The sequence below is a fragment of the Bombina bombina genome, chromosome 11 (genome assembly GCF_027579735.1).
Source record: "Bombina bombina isolate aBomBom1 chromosome 11, aBomBom1.pri, whole genome shotgun sequence".
NCBI classification, from domain to species: domain Eukaryota; kingdom Metazoa; phylum Chordata; class Amphibia; order Anura; family Bombinatoridae; genus Bombina; species Bombina bombina.
The window spans coordinates 186,550,943-186,568,442 of record NC_069509.1 but is presented as its reverse complement, the minus strand read 5'-3'; the positions used below and the strand labels follow the sequence as shown (position 1 = coordinate 186,568,442).

Below are 17,500 nucleotides of genomic sequence, written 5' to 3'. Positions count from 1 at the left end.
CAATGCACATGGGTGAGCTAATCGTATGAGGCATCTATGTGCAGCCACCAATAAGCAGCTACTGAGCCTATTTACATATACTTTAAAAAAAAGGATATTTAGAGAATTAAGCAAAAATTGGAAATTTGTTTAAAATGATATGTTCTTTCTAAATCATGAAAGAAAAAATGTGTGTTTCATGTCCATTTAAGCATGGCAGAGCCACGAGTAATAAGAAGGACCAGCACGCAGCTACGTCAGATATCAAGCAGGCGTGAGGATGATAACGTATATTTCATTATGCTCAAATGACTTTTTGTGACAATGCAATTACAAGAAGTATAAAGCTTATTTAACACAGTATAAAATATTAACCTTAAAACACAAAGCTCTGATAGGGCAGGCATAAACGTGTGCTGTGTTTAAGCAACTAACAGAGGCAAGTGCAGCTGTCTCTTGACGCAAGGAAATTAAATCCATTTTTCAGCAAAACAATGTACTGGCAAATGCTGTCGGCTGCAGTTCATGTAGGTTGTAGCATCTGCTAATTAACCAGCGGAGAGGTGCCGCAATAGGGGAAGCGCAGTAATAGGCAGGAACGTGTGTAAAATAAACTAGTGATAAAAGCAATGAGTGCGGCAGAGACATTTTAACTGGGGGTTAAAGACAGACAATAAATAAATAAATAAAGTTTGCCTAATTCAGATCCATCCGCTGCCGTATCTCCCAAACCAACTAACACTCAGCATTGACCTCTGCTGCTGGGTCACTGATTTGCAAACCACTGTACCTCATGCTATAATGTCGTTTAACTCCTTAGTGACAGAGTACAATATCAAAAGGATTGAAAGGAACATTAACCCCCTGGTTACAATAACTCACAATCCTTGTGTCTTTTCTCTCTTTAAAGCCATTACAGAAGCCTGCTGGTAAAGGTCTGCATCGTTATACTGGGTGACGCCATCTTGTATTGTTAGATCCTGGCACAGAAGCAGTGCGTCACAGATTAGTGATGGTACTGACAGCTGCACCTTGCTCTTCAGGTTAGCTTCAGCAACACAAAATAATAAAACCTATTTGCACACAGTTTATAGAACAAATATAAACAGGCCTCTGGAATAATAAAGAGCAAAGTACCCACTGTAAAAATGTACAACAATATACAACACTATCACTGATCTGTGAGTGCCCAGCACTTCTGTCCCAGTGTGTAAAAAAAACTTACATTCCAAGATGGCGGTGCCCAGTGCAAAGATGCAGCTACTTGTAAAGGGTTAAAATAAGATTTAAAGACAGCTGCAGACACAAGAGGAGAAGCAATAGCATGATGAGTAGTAGCTGTGCTACTGTAGTTGTACCTAGCAGTTTAATGTCCCTTTAAGACTGGAGGCTTGCCTTACTGCATTCATTTGTTAAAGGGACATTATAGTATAAAACATATAATGCTCTGTTTCTGCGTTTTCTTGCTTCAGTGCCCCACACCAGACGCGGATACAGGTGCTGAACCAATCAGAAGCCTTAGTTGTGCCCAGGTGAGCGAGCAGCAGACTAGCTCATGCAGGGGATACTTACTATCGGCCTGAGATTAGACTGAATGTTTACCTTAAACTGGCACGAAAGACAAAATACCACCACTCATGATTCAGACAGAGCATGTACTTTATAGTTTTGTTACATTATCTTGTTATCCTTTATTGAAAAGCATACCTAGGTATGCTCAGGAGAAGCTATGCACTAAAGAGGGTTAGCTGGTGATTGGTGGCTTTACACATGCCTCTTGTCATTGGCTCACCAGATGTGTTTAGCTAGCTCCCAGTAGTGCACTGCTGCTCTGGAGCTGATAACAATGTGTTTATCCTCTTTGTAGGGAACAGTGAAATAATAAAATATTGTAACCCATTACTGTATTTTCTTTCTGCAGTTGTATGTCCCTTTAAAGGGACAGTCTAGTCAAAAATAAACTTTCATGATTCTGATAGGGCATGCAATTTTAAACAACTTTCCAATTTACTGTTATCATTAAATTTGCTTTGTTCTCTTGGTATTCTTAGTTGAAAGCTAAAGCTAGGTGGGCTCATATGCTAATTTCTTATCTCAATGGATTTTGAAAAAAAATCACAACTAGAGGGTGTTAGTTCATGTGTGCCATATAGATAACATTGTGCTCACGCCAGAGGAGTTAACTCGGAATCAGCGCTGATTGGCTAAAATGCAAGTCTGTCAAAAGAACTGAAATAAGGGGGCAGTCTGCAGAGGCTTAGATACAAGGTAATCACAGACGTAAAAAGTGTATTAATATAACAGTGTTGGTTATGCAAAACTGGGGAATGGGTAATAAAGGGATTACCTAACTTTTTAAACAATAAAAATTCTGGTGTAGACTGTCCCTTTAAGGGCACCGAGGAAAACAACTACATAAATAAATAATGAAAAAGAACACCAAGTAAATGCTACAAATACCCCAGGGGCACTCGCACTAAGTCTGCTGGGTAAAAGAGCAGCTTCTTCCGCTTACATGTCACATTTACGGTAAGGGAGACAGTGAAAAGTACGGATAATTTAGGTAAAGCTATTACATATACACTGGCACTGCAGCGAATACAACCTGTTAGTCCTGTAATGCGTCTGTTTAGCGCCACGTTCCTCTCACACATCTCCAGCAAGTCGTCCCCAACGTCTGCAGAGCAAAAAATTGTTCTACATTTATTAAAGACACAGATTTCTTACACAACCAACAACCTCTTCTTGAGATGCAAAACTATACACAGAGAAGCAAAGCAGTCATTCGCCAAAAGGGACACTAACGGCTAGATTAGGAGAGGAACGCTAACAGTTGTGCGCAAGTGAAAAGGGGTTTATCGCACCTACATGCACACATTGGGTATAGCGTGCGTATTATAAGTTGAAAGTAAACACGATCACTTGAGCGCAATTGTATAAACATATATATATATGTTACGGTTACCCTTAGTCTCGCTGAGAGATGGACCGCTTAGTAGCCTGGATCCCTATTGCTAAAGAGGGGAGAAGCTGCTTTCCATAGTATTCTATATGAGTCTCGCAAATATAGAATAATCTCCCTTAGCTGCAGTACAGCTAGGATACCCTTCTGCCCACAAAACGAGTCAACGCTGCGATTGAGGGTCAAACAAGAACTCAGGACTGGGATGCCCAGCCTGCTTTTTATTAAGGTTACATGCACACAGGGCACTCCCAGGGGGAGAGGGGGGGAAGCACAAAATCCCCCATCACACATTTAGATAGAGAGCACTGTCCTTTGACAGGCCACAATAGGATTACAGTACTTAAGATAACAAGTTTACAAGTTCATCTTATCAATTAGCAGTCTGGCTCCAGAGGTGATTAGACAATAGTTTCTAAAAGCTGAAAAAAAAGAGTTAACTCTTTATGAAATGAAACTTGTTACAGTTTTCTTGGAGCCCTTCTTAGGCGCTGGCTTGCTGGTTCAGGCATTGCTGCTGGGAAATAAGCTCTTCATAACAAAATAACTAATGCTTCTGTAACATTGCTCCCTTTCTGTGGAACACTCTGGCAGACACGGTCTGACCCCTTTTCGGGGCAGACTAAGGCTGTCCAGACTGCTGGTTATGCGGGGCTGAGGTCGGTTTGTCTGGACAACCCGTCGGCGTTGCCATTCTGTTTCCCAGGTCTGTAAGTAATGGTGAAATTGAAGGTTTGCAACGATAAGCTCCAACGTAATAGCCTGCCGTTATCTCCAGAGACCCGGTTCAGCCACACCAACGGGTTATGGTCGGTGACCAGAGTGAACTCCTGACCATATAAATAGGGAGTCAATTTCTTTAATGCCCACACCAAAGCCAAACACTCCTTTTCGACCGCTGCATAGCTGACTTCGCGGGGCAGGAGCTTCCGGCTGATGTAGGCAACTGGATGCTCCCCTCCATCTTCGCCTACTTGGCTGAGGACGGCTCCCAACCCGAACATGGAAGCATCTGTATGGACGATAAAACGTTTGTTAAGGGCTGGGGCCGCCAAGACAGGAGCGTTAATTAGAGCATTTTTGAGAGCCTGGAAAGCCGTTTCACAGTGGGGAGACCACAGGACCTGTCGAGGTAAGTTCTTCTTGGTCAAGTCAGTCAGGGGTTTGGCAAGTGTGCTGTAGTCTGGTACGAACCGTCTATAGTACCCTGCCGTGCCCAGGAAGGCTAGGACCTGAGTCTTAGTGATGGGGGTGGGCCAATTGGCGACAGCTTCTATTTTGGCCGGCTCTGGTCGCTGCTTTCCACACCCCACCCGGTGACCCAGGTACTGTACCTCGGCCATCCCAAAGTGGCATTTTTCTGGCTTCAGAGTCAGGCCAGCAGCCCGGATCTGATCCAGAACCATTCCCACATGAGCTAAGTGGTCCTCCCAGGACTCACTGTGGATCGCTATGTCGTCCAGGTAGGCGCAAGCAAAACTCTGGAAGCCATCCAGGAGCCTATCCACCAAGCGCTGGAATGTAGCTGGGGCATTCTTCATCCCAAACGGCATTACCCTAAACTGATATAAGCCGAATGGGGTGACGAATGCCGACTTGGGGATAGCCTCCGGGGCCAGGGGAATCTGCCAGTAACCTTTGCAGAGGTCAATAGTGGTCAGGTAATTTCCCCTGGCTATACGATCGAGTAGCTTGTCTACCCTGGGCATAGGGTAAGCGTCCGTCACGGTATTTTCATTGAGCCTCCGATAGTCTACGCAGAACCGGGTGGTCCCATCTTTCTTGGGCACCAAGACAACTGGGGAGGCCCAGGGACTATCGGAGGGCTCAATTACCCTGAGCTGGAGCATCTCATCGATCTCCTTCTTCATTCCTGTCCTAACTGCTTCGGGGATTCGGTACGGAGCCTGGCGCAAGGGAGCTTGTCCCGGAGTATCTACCTGGTGGGTGGTTAAAGTAGTGTACCCTGGCTTCGGGGAGAAGGTGAGGTGTTTGGACTGGAGGAGTTGGTTGAGCTGCTCCCTTTCAGTGGGGCTAAGTCGGTCCCCTATCTGAACCTGCGCCACTATACCTGTGGGGAGGCTCTTTTCTAATAGGTCTGGAATGGGTAAACTGTCGGGGTCTTCCTGAGGGGAACAACATACGGCCGTCACGTTCTCTGGTCGCTCAAAATATTCCTTGAGCATGTTTACATGGAATGTCTTTCTAAGATTGTTGTCGTGGCAGCTAGCTATCACATAAGTGGTGTCTCCCCTTTTCTCTACGATCTGGTAGGGACCCTGCCAGGACGCCTGCAATTTGTCTGTCTTCACCGGCTTAAGTACTAACACCTTTTGTCCTATGGTGAAGATTCTCTTTCGGGCCCCCCGATCGTACCATACTTTCTGTCTTCTCTGGGCCAACTGGAGATTAGCCCGCACGGATTTGGCTAATTGCTCCATTCGGTCCCTGAGTTCCAGCACGTATGGCACAATTGGGACACCGTCAGCCTCCATCTCTCCCTCCCAGTGCTCCCGGATCAGGTTTAGGGGTCCCCGTACCTTTCTTCCGTAGAGCAACTCGAAGGGAGAGAACCCTGTCGTTTCCTGGGGCACCTCCCGATAAGCAAATAGGAGGTGCGGCAGGAAGCGGTCCCAGTCTCGGTATTCCTGAGTGAACGTCTTGAGCATTTGCTTGAGGGTCCCATTGAACCTCTCACACAGCCCGTTCGTCTGGGGGTGGTATGGGGAGCTTAGGAGGGACTTAATTTTGCAAACCTGCCAGAGTTGTTGGGTCAATTCAGCCGTAAATTGGGTGCCTCGGTCGGATAGGATTTCTTTTGGAAATCCTACCCGGGAGAACACCTGTACTAGTGCATTCGCTACCGTATCCGCTTGTATGTTGGATAGGGCGACAGCCTCTGGGTACCTGGTAGCGTAGTCCACTACGGTAAGAATGTATCGCTTACCGGAGGGACTAGGGGTAGCCAGTGGTCCCACTAGGTCAATAGCAACCCGGCTGAAGGGTTCCTCTACAATGGGCATATTTACTAGCTGGGCTTTAGGGTGATCGCCTCGCCTTCCTACTCGTTGACACACATCGCAGGTGTTACAGTAAGTTCTAACGTCAGCGTGCACCCCTGGCCAAAAGAACGTGTGAGTAATGCGGTGTAGGGTACGGGTAACGGCTAGGTGGCCTGCTAAGGGGATGTCGTGGCCTATTTTGAGGATTTCTTGACGGTATTTGTGGGGCACTACCAGCTGTCGCCTACGCTGTCCCCTTTTCTCTGTCCAGCGGTATAGTTTCCCTTTTTCCCATAAGAATGTTTCGTTATCTGCCCCGCCCCCTCCGGTCTCTGCTCGTTCCCGGTACTTTTGTAAGGTCGGGTCAGTCTTAGACTCTGCCTCGAAGGCATCTGGGGTGTCCCAGGGTATGGGGCCTAACCTGTCAGGCAAGGTCGGGGTAGGTCTTACCTGTGTCTCCCGCACTGGTGAGAGCTCTCGCTCCGTCCGGGCTTGGGCCCGTGTAGTCACTGGGTCCGCCTCGTTGTTGCATACTGGAGCATAGGCAGAAGTCATGGGGCCCAAATCGTTGCCCAGTAGTACTTCGGCAGGTAAATTATCCATTAGGCCCACGTTCACAGCCCCCTTTCCCGCTCCCCAATCAAGATGCACTTTAGCTGTTGGAATTTTGTACACATCCCCCCCCGCCACTCTAACGGCCACAGTCTGTCCGGATCGCTTGTGCTCTGGCACCAAATGACTCTGTACCAGCGTGATAGTAGCCCCTGTGTCTCGCAATCCCTCGGTAGATCGCCCCTCGAGCCATACCCTCTGCCGATGGTGCTGGCGGTTATCTGAGGCAGCATATACAGGGTCTGCCTCGTGAAGCGGCCCCACATATCCCTCCATAGGGGCCTCTTGGTTAACACAGAGGGCCCGGGCCGGACGATAGGACCCAGAGGGGTAATTGTAATTCCTGGGTGTCTGGTGCGTATTAAGGGGGCAGCTAGCCATGAAATGCCCTGGTTGCTTGCATCGGTGGCAAGTCGGTCTGGGACGCTCAGAGCTGTTATTGGGTGGTCCTGAGTGTCGGACGGGCCCTGTGGGCACCGGGGCTCGGAATTCAGCACGAGGGGGTGCACGGTAAACCTCTCTGGGTTCGACCCGTGCTGGAGCTCGGTAGTTCATGGGTTCGTGAAGACGGGAGTCATAATGTTCATCGGCCAATTTGGCTGCTTCTTCTAAGGTAGAAGGCCGCCTGTCTCGCAGCCATTCCTTCCCTTGCTGTTCCATGCCATTATAAAAATGTTCTAAGAGAAACAATTGTAAAATTTCCTCCCCAGTCACCGCTTTACTTCCGCTCAGCCAGTGATTTGCCGCTCTCCGCATTCGGTGCGCCCATTCCATATGGGTATCGTTAGGCTTCTTTTCCGTGCCCCGAAACTGTCGGCGATACGTGTCCGGAGTTACAGCGTACCGTCGCAACAGTGTCTCCTTAACTAGCTCATACTGTGTCACTTCCTCAGCACCCAGAGTACGAAAGGCTTCCAGGGCTCGCCCGGATAGTTTCCCAGACAATATCGTGGGCCACTCTCTGTTGGGAATCTGGTGCAGGGCACATTGCCTTTCGAAGTCCGCCAAATATTCATCAATCCCTGTCTCGCTCTCTAGGAAGGGTCGAAATGCCGCATAGGGTATCTTGGGCCTCCCAGCATTTTCGACAGGGATGATTACCTGCGGGGCTTCAGCATTGCGGTGTGCGTTCGCTAGGTTGAGTTCGTGGGCTCGAGTCTCTCGTATATCCTCGTCCGCCTCCGCCATCAACTGCTGTACCAATTCCATGGAGGGGTTCGGCCCGTATAATGAGAGCCTTTCCCGAACAATCCTGGTTTTTTCGTCACTAATCGTGGTCGGCGTTTCCGCCATTGTGAAGCTCTGATCCAGTTCGGTCAATTCTGCGATCAGCTCTCTCCTCGGCCGGTTGCTGGCGTACCCCCCTCTGCTTTCAAGTAAATCCTTTAGGGTTGTACGCTTCAATTTTTCGTAAGCGCTCTCCATCCGTTCTGTACCTCTCCTAGGAAATCCAGGAAAATCCCGCCGCTGCCGCCAAATGTTACGGTTACCCTTAGTCTCGCTGAGAGATGGACCGCTTAGTAGCCTGGATCCCAATTGCTAAAGAGGGGAGAAGCTGCTTTCCATAGTATTCTATATGAGTCTCGCAAATATAGAATAATCTCCCTTAGCTGCAGTACAGCTAGGATACCCTTCTGCCCACAAAACGAGTCAACGCTGCGATTGAGGGTCAAACAAGAACTCAGGACTGGGATGCCCAGCCTGCTTTTTATTAAGGTTACATGCACACAGGGCACTCCCAGGGGGAGAGGGGGGGAAGCACAAAATCCCCCATCACACATTTAGATAGAGAGCACTGTCCTTTGACAGGCCACAATAGGATTACAGTACTTAAGATAACAAGTTTACAAGTTCATCTTATCAATTAGCAGTCTGGCTCCAGAGGTGATTAGACAATAGTTTCTAAAAGCTGAAAAAAAAGAGTTAACTCTTTATGAAATGAAACTTGTTACAGTTTTCTTGGAGCCCTTCTTAGGCGCTGGCTTGCTGGTTCAGGCATTGCTGCTGGGAAATAAGCTCTTCATAACAAAATAACTAATGCTTCTGTAACAATATATATATATATATATATATATATATATATATATATATATATATATATATATATATATATATATATATATATATATATATATATATATAAGTGCATTGGAGCCCTTTGCAGTCAAGTAGCTGAAAACATGTAAAAACATATTTATGCAATATTCATATTTATTAAAGTGTTTTACTGTGAATTTACTGGATATATTTTTTCATTACAATGTTCTTCACATAGCATAATATGTTCTATGTATTTATAAATAGATATTCATATATATATATATATATATATATATATATATATATATATATATATATATATATATATATATATATATACACAGGTGGCCCTTGTATTACAACGGTTCAATTTACACCGTTTCAGAAAATAACAACCTATTTTTCCAGTCATATGACTGCTATTAAAAAGCATTGAGAAGCAGTGCATTTATTAAAATAGCCAGTAGGTGGAGCTGTCCGCTTGTGTTGCAGCAAAGCCAAGCAATCTGAAATTAATCAGCTTAACCAGACCTGAGCTATCGAGCAGATTTCAAAGGAACAAGATCTCCCTGTCTATAAATCAGTCCAGATTGGAATGCATAGAAAGAACTGTTTGCTGAAAAATACAAGTGAAGTCTGTGTTGTGTGATTATTTTATGAGGTTTATAATGCTGTTTAGCAAATGATTTTGTTCATTTAAAACTTAGTTTAATTATATATTCTGTGTTGTGTGATTATTTTATTAGGTTTATAATGCTGTTTAGCATTTAAAGTCTTCATTTCAAAGCTTTAAAAATAATGTATCAGGTGTTACTTATGTCAATTTTCAGAGGAGCCTGGAACCTATCTCCCTCACTTCCCATTGACTTACATTATAAACTGGGTTTCAATTTACAACGGTTTCGATTTACAACCATTCCTTCTGGAACCTAACCCTGGCGTAAACTGAGGGCTACCTGTATATATATATATATATATATATATATATATATATATATATATATATATGTATAGAATCTAGATATATACTGTACCAAAAAAAACATCAGATATATGTAGAAATATTTATTTATGAATATATAGAAAATATTTTGCTATGTGCAGAACATTGGGATGTGAAACATTCATATTTTCATGTCGGGTTTGCGCACTTGAGAATATGTGTTTGGGTTAGTGTGGGGAAGTTAGTGTTTTCGCCCCACTTTTTCTTCTCCATTGACTTCTATGGGGCAATATTATATCATGGGCACAATATTTTAAGTTCGTATTTTTGCGTGCATTTGTTTATTGTGCGAAACTTGTCATTCGGGCACAACCCAACATGCAAAAAGCTTACTTCTAGTACATTTAGCACGAGCAAAAGAGCTAAATACAGCCCCACTTGTAGCTTACAAGGTTCTACTGAATTTAGGACTGGATTACAACTGCATAATAAATAGCGCTTAGGACCCAATGTTCATTTGAGTCTCACCAAACTCCCACCGGGAGAAATGCAATAGAAAAGAGGGCTGCCCCTCGCTGTACAGACGGTTAGCGATGTGCCTTACGTAAGTATAGGGCTCACTGCCATAACCAGTGAATACGGGTCTTAGCAGTGTGGAAGATATAATGTGCATTTTGTAAGTATAAAACTAATCTATATATAAACTAAGTTTCATAGTAAATGCTGTATATTTCTTACAATTGCTCATCTTGCCACTGAGACACCTTCAGCTAAAAGCTAATGTGTATTGTTTAGAGCATCAGAAGATATCGGAAAAGTTTCCCCGATGCTATAAAGGGTTAATCCCATGGATCGCCTATATGTTCGCTATGTATGTGACGGCCATTGCTAATAAAGAACAAAAATAATCAAAAAATAATAATTATTTGTTATCTACATAAATGTGTTTCTAATTTTTAGAAACAAGATTTAGTGTATGGAATATTAATATCCCACTGAAGACAGTAGCTGCACAGTTTTCGTTCAATAACATTTAATAGTTTTAGTTCTAAATATCATGGTCGCACTGTACTCATTTTAATAATTTGGTGCAGTCAACTGCGATTTTAAAACTAAACACGCTTAGTATAGTTAAAGTTGCGTGACTGTAGCAGCTGAATACAATGTTAAAAAAGGCGTCTTTCTTTTATAAACACGTTTTACATTGGACTGTGTTTAAAAAAATGCACTATTGTAAAATGAAAAACGTACAGCTACTGTCTTCAATGGGCTATTCTTGTTCCTAAAATGAAAAACAAGTTTATTTAAATAACAAACTTACTCGTGTGTGCATGAGTGTGTGTGTGCGCACGTGCAAATGTAAACGCGCAGGGGTGTCCGTGAGAGAGTATGTATGAGAGAGAGAAATAGAGTGTGTGTGAGCGTGAAACAGTGTGTATGTGTGTGTGAGAGAGAGAGAGCGTGTATGTGTGCATGAAACAGAGTGTGTGTGTGTGTGTGAGTGTGAGTGAGTGAGTGAGAGAGATAGATAGTGTATGCGTGCGAGTGTGAGAGATAGTATATGCCTGTGTGTGTGTGAGAGCGAGAGATAGTGAATGCATGTGTGAAAGAGAGTGTGTGAGAAATGGTGTTTGTGTGCGTGAAACAGAAAATGTGTGTGTGCGTGAAACAGTGTGTGTGTGAGAGAGAGAGTGTATGTGTGTGTGAAACTGTGTGTGTGTGAGAGAGAGAGTGTATGTGTGTGTGAAACTGTGTGTGTGTGTGTAAGAGAGAGATAGATAGTGTATGCGTGCGAGTGTGAGAGATAGTATATGCCTGTGTGTGTGTGAGAGAGATAGTATATGCCTGTGTGTGTGAAAAAGTGTGTGTGTGAGAGCGAGAGATAGTGAATGCATGTGTGAAACAGAGTGTGTGAGAAATGGTGTTTGTGTGCGTGAAACAGAAAATGTGTGTGTGCGTGAGAGAGAGAGAGAGAGAGAGAGAGAGAGAGAGAGCATGTGTGCATGAAACTGTGTGTGTGTGAGAGAGATAGTATATGTGTGCGTAAAAGAGTGTGTGTGTGTGAGAGAGAGAGAGAGAGAGAGAGCATGTGTGCGTGAAACTGTGTGTGTGTGAGAGAGATAGTATATGTGTGCGTAAAAGAGTGTGTGTGTGAGAGCAAGAGATAGTGAATGCATGTGTGAAACAGAGTGTGTGAGAAATGGTGTTTGTGTGCGTGAAACAGAAAATGTGTGTGTGCGTGAAACAGTGTGTGTGTGTGAGAGAGAGAGAGAGAGAGAGAGAGTGTATGTGTGTGTGAAACTGTGTGTGTGTGTAAGAGAGAGATAGCATATGTGTGCGTGAAAGAGTGTGTGTGTGTGAGTGAAAAAGAGAGAGAGATGGTGTATGTGTGCATGAAACAGAGTGTGTGTGTGTGTGAGTGAGTGAGAGAGATAGATAGTGTATGCGTGCGAGTGTGAGAGATAGTATATGCCTGTGTGTGTGTGAGAGCGAGAGATAGTGAATGCATGTGTGAAACAGAGTGTGTGAGAAATGGTGTTTGTGTGCGTGAAACAGAAAATGTGTGTGTGCATGAGAGAGAGAGAGCATGTGTGCGTGAAACTGTGTGTGTGTGAGAGAGAGAGAGAGCATGTGTGCGTGAAACTGTGTGTGTGTGAGAGAGAGAGAGAGAGAGAGAGAGAGAGAGAGAGAGAGAGCATGTGTGCGTGAAACTGTGTGTGTGTGAGAGAGAGAGAGAGAGAGAGAGAGCATGTGTGCATGAAACTGTGTGTGTGTGAGAGAGATAGTATATGTGTGCGTAAAAGAGTGTGCGTGAGAGAGAGAGAGAGAGAGAGAGAGAGAGCATGTGTGCGTGAAACTGTGTGTGTGTGAGAGAGAGAGAGAGAGAGAGAGAGAGAGAGAGAGAGAGAGAGAGAGAGAGAGCATGTGTGCGTGAAACTGTGTGTGTGTGAGAGAGAGAGAGAGAGAGAGAGCATGTGTGCGTGAAACTGTGTGTGTGTGAGAGAGATAGTATATGTGTGCGTAAAAGAGTGTGTGTGTGAGAGCGAGAGATAGTGAATGCATGTGTGAAACAGAGTGTGTGAGAAATATAGTGTGTGCGTGAAACAGAAAATGTGTGTGTGCGTGAGAGAGAGAGAGAGAGAGAGAGAGAGCATGTGTGTGTGTGAGAGAGAGAGAGAGAGAGCATGTGTGCGTGAAACTGTGTGTGTGTGAGAGAGAGAGAGAGAGAGAGCATGTGTGCGTGAAACTGTGTGTGTGTGAGAGAGATAGTATATGTGTGCGTAAAAGAGTGTGTGTGTGAGAGCGAGAGATAGTGAATGCATGTGTGAAACAGAGTGTGTGAGAAATATAGTGTGTGCGTGAAACAGAAAATGTGTGTGTGCGTGAAACAGTGTGTGTGTGAGAGAGAGAGTGTATGTGTGTGTGAAACTGTGTGTGTGTGAGAGAGAGAGTGTATGTGTGTGTGAAACTGTGTGTGTGTGTGTAAGAGAGAGATAGATAGTGTATGCGTGCGAGTGTGAGAGATAGTATATGCCTGTGTGTGTGTGAGAGAGATAGTATATGCCTGTGTGTGTGAAAAAGTGTGTGTGTGAGAGCGAGAGATAGTGAATGCATGTGTGAAACAGAGTGTGTGAGAAATGGTGTTTGTGTGCGTGAAACAGAAAATGTGTGTGTGCGTGAGAGAGAGAGAGAGAGAGAGAGAGAGAGAGAGCATGTGTGCATGAAACTGTGTGTGTGTGAGAGAGATAGTATATGTGTGCGTAAAAGAGTGTGTGTGTGTGAGAGAAAGAGAGAGAGAGAGCATGTGTGCGTGAAACTGTGTGTGTGTGAGAGAGATAGTATATGTGTGCGTAAAAGAGTGTGTGTGTGAGAGCAAGAGATAGTGAATGCATGTGTGAAACAGAGTGTGTGAGAAATGGTGTTTGTGTGCGTGAAACAGAAAATGTGTGTGTGCGTGAAACAGTGTGTGTGTGTGAGAGAGAGAGAGAGAGAGAGAGAGAGTGTATGTGTGTGTGAAACTGTGTGTGTGTGTAAGAGAGAGATAGCATATGTGTGCGTGAAAGAGTGTGTGTGTGTGAGTGAAAAAGAGAGAGAGATGGTGTATGTGTGCATGAAACAGAGTGTGTGTGTGTGTGAGTGAGTGAGAGAGATAGATAGTGTATGCGTGCGAGTGTGAGAGATAGTATATGCCTGTGTGTGTGTGAGAGCGAGAGATAGTGAATGCATGTGTGAAACAGAGTGTGTGAGAAATGGTGTTTGTGTGCGTGAAACAGAAAATGTGTGTGTGCGTGAGAGAGAGAGAGCATGTGTGCGTGAAACTGTGTGTGTGTGAGAGAGAGAGAGAGCATGTGTGCGTGAAACTGTGTGTGTGTGAGAGAGAGAGAGAGAGAGAGAGAGAGAGAGAGAGCATGTGTGCGTGAAACTGTGTGTGTGTGAGAGAGAGAGAGAGAGAGAGCATGTGTGCGTGAAACTGTGTGTGTGTGAGAGAGATAGTATATGTGTGCGTAAAAGAGTGTGCGTGAGAGAGAGAGAGAGAGAGAGAGAGAGAGAGAGAGAGCATGTGTGCGTGAAACTGTGTGTGTGTGAGAGAGAGAGAGAGAGAGAGAGAGAGAGAGAGAGAGAGAGAGAGAGAGCATGTGTGCGTGAAACTGTGTGTGTGTGAGAGAGAGAGAGAGAGAGAGAGAGAGCATGTGTGCGTGAAACTGTGTGTGTGTGAGAGAGATAGTATATGTGTGCGTAAAAGAGTGTGTGTGTGAGAGCGAGAGATAGTGAATGCATGTGTGAAACAGAGTGTGTGAGAAATATAGTGTGTGCGTGAAACAGAAAATGTGTGTGTGCGTGAGAGAGAGAGAGAGAGAGAGAGAGAGAGCATGTGTGTGTGTGAGAGAGAGAGAGAGCATGTGTGCGTGAAACTGTGTGTGTGTGAGAGAGAGAGAGAGAGAGAGAGAGCATGTGTGCGTGAAACTGTGTGTGTGTGAGAGAGATAGTATATGTGTGCGTAAAAGAGTGTGTGTGTGAGAGCGAGAGATAGTGAATGCATGTGTGAAACAGAGTGTGTGAGAAATATAGTGTGTGCGTGAAACAGAAAATGTGTGTGTGCGTGAAACAGTGTGTGTGTGAGAGAGAGAGAGAGAGAGAGTGTATGTGTGCGTGAAAGAGTGTGTGTGTGTGTGAGAGAGAGAGATAGCATATGTGTGCGTGAAAGAGTGTGTGTGTGTGAGTGAAAAAGAGAGAGATGGTGTATGTGTGCGTGAAACAGTGTGTGTGTGAGAGAGAGAGAGAGTGTATGTGTGCGTGAAACTGTGTGTGTGTGAGAGAGAGAGAGATAGCATATGTGTGCGTGAAAGAGTGTGTGTGTGTGAGTGAAAAAGAGAGAGATGGTGTATGTGTGCATGAAACAGAGTGTGTGTGTGTGTGTGTATGAAACAGAAATGTAATGTGTGTGTGAGCGTGAAACAAAGTGTGTATATGTGCATGAAACAGAAAGAGTATGCGTGTTTGCGTAAAACAGAGTGTGTGTGAGAGAGAGGGAGTGTGTGTATATGTGCGTGCATGTATGTATGGTTGCGAGTGTACGTGAACGTACTGTGTATGTGTGTGAAAGAGACAGTGTGTGATTGTGTGCGTGAAACAGAAAATGTGTGTGTGCGTGAGAGAGAGAGAGAGAGAGAGAGAGAGAGAGAGCATGTGTGTGTGTGAGAGAGAGAGAGAGAGAGAGAGAGAGAGCATGTGTGCGTGAAACTGTGTGTGTGTGAGAGAGAGAGAGAGAGAGAGAGAGAGAGTGTATGTGTGTGTGAAACTGTGTGTGCGTGAGAGAGAGAGAGAGAGAGAGAGAGAGAGTGTATGTGTGTGTGAAACTGTGTGTGTGCGTGAGAGAGAGAGAGAGAGAGAGAGAGCGCATGTGTGTGTGTGAGAGAGAGAGAGAGAGAGAGAGAGAGCGCATGTGTGTGTGTGAGAGAGAGAGAGAGAGAGAGAATGTGTGCGTGAAACTGTGTGTGTGTGAGAGAGAGAGAGCATGTGTGTGTGTGAGAGAGAGAGAGAGAGAGAGAGAGAGAGAGAATGTGTGCGTGAAACTGTGTGTGTGTGAGAGAGAGAGAGAGAGCATGTGTGCGTGAAACTGTGTGTGTGTGAGAGAGATAGTATATGTGTGCGTAAAAGAGTGTGTGTGTGAGAGCGAGAGATAGTGAATGCATGTGTGAAACAGAGTGTGTGAGAAATATAGTGTGTGCGTGAAACAGAAAATGTGTGTGTGCGTGAAACAGTGTGTGTGAGAGAGAGAGAGAGAGAGTGTATGTGTGTGTGAAACTGTGTGTGTGTGAGAGCGAGAGATAGTGAATGCATGTGTGAAACAGAGTGTGTGAGAAATATAGTGTGTGCGTGAAACAGAAAATGTGTGTGTGCGTGAAACAGTGTGTGTGTGAGAGAGAGAGACAGTGTATGTGTGCGTGAAAGAGTGTGTGTGTGTGTGAGAGAGAGAGATAGCATATGTGTGCGTGAAAGAGTGTGTGAGTGAAAAAGAGAGAGATGGTGTATGTGTGCATGAAACAGAGTGTGTGTGTGTGTATGAAACAGAAATGTAATGTGTGTGTGAGCGTGAAACAAAGTGTGTATGTGCATGAAACAGAAAGAGTATGCGTGTTTGCGTAAAACAGAGTGTGCGTGTGTGTATGAAACAGAAATGTAATGTGTGTGTGAGCGTGAAACAAAGTGTGTATGTGCATGAAACAGAAAGAGTATGCGTGTTTGCGTAAAACAGAGTGTGTGTATGTGAGAGAGAGGGAGTGTGTGTATACATGCGTGCATGTATGTATGGTTGCGAGTGTACGTGAACGTACTGTGTATGTGTGTGAAAGAGAGAGTGTGTGATTGTGTGCGTGTATGTGTGAGAGGGACCGTGTGCGCGTGCATGTTAAAGAGTGTGTAAATGTGTGGGTGTATCAGAGATATAAAATGTGCTCTTATTTCCATTGCTAAATACAAAAATGCTTATTAACAAAGTGAGTGCTATTAACATCCTATTAATCCTTATGGCTCATTATGATGCTGCGCACGTCGCTTGCGCTCCGTTTCAGTGCAGACTTGCAACCGCAAGATAAAAAATGAAAGTCTTCCTCTAAAACACCTCAGACATGAACTTAAAGGGACATTGTACGCTAGATTTTCTTTGTATAAATGTTGTGTAGATGATCCTTTTATATAGCCCATCTGGGAGTGTTTTTTTCCAAGCACTAAAGATTTGGAGGTATACTGAGGTCTACAGACTCCTGGTTGTGTAATGGGCCTTTTAATTTGCAGGGGAGAGGGGAGTAATATGCTCTTCCTGCTTTCCCAGCCCCTTTTCACTGGGTGTCCCAGCCTAACCTCATCAACAGAGCTACTGGATTCTTATATCAGTATCTGTGCATATTATTCTTTATAGTAGTGTCTATTACATGCAGTTATTTAAATATTGGTGTATACTGTCCCTTTAAAACATCCTGGAATCAACCAATTGTGCAACAGCAGGGGGTGGGCTGCACAAATAATTCCTTATTTAATCTTTAATTCCAGTAGCAGATACTCGCTCCAACCATAAAACCATTTGTATCAAACCCCAGAATTGTTTTTAGAATGAATATTATATTTAGCGCATACCCAGCATCTTGACAATGAAGTGATGATTAGCGATGCCGATAATAATAAGGTGCATATCATTAGCAGCATATAGTGAAGGTCATTTTAACTTGATGGGGGGGTGCAGATCTCATAACACAAGGAAAAATGATGTGAGGCTCCATCAATAATATATGAAGATCAGTAATATAATACTGGTAAAGAATTCAGTGGTATGAAACTACTAACACATTAAAAAGAAATGCCCTGATATAGAAAGTGCTCGTGCACAAATCAGAAATAAAGCAGAACTCGCTGTCACATTTTATATCCCTCCTCTACATCCAGAGCACACACACTGTATTTTCA

General features: G+C 44.4%; 1 protein-coding gene across 1 annotated transcript in view; it reads right to left on the bottom strand.

Moving 5' to 3' along the window:
• Positions 1-17,500, bottom strand: part of METTL22 (methyltransferase 22, Kin17 lysine) — a 193,332-nt gene that overhangs the window by 135,475 nt on the left and 40,357 nt on the right. The window contains exon 6 of the mRNA XM_053694111.1: positions 2,585-2,656. Within this exon, the coding sequence (XP_053550086.1) occupies positions 2,585-2,656 (72 nt within the window). The remainder of the gene's footprint in view (positions 1-2,584; positions 2,657-17,500) is intronic.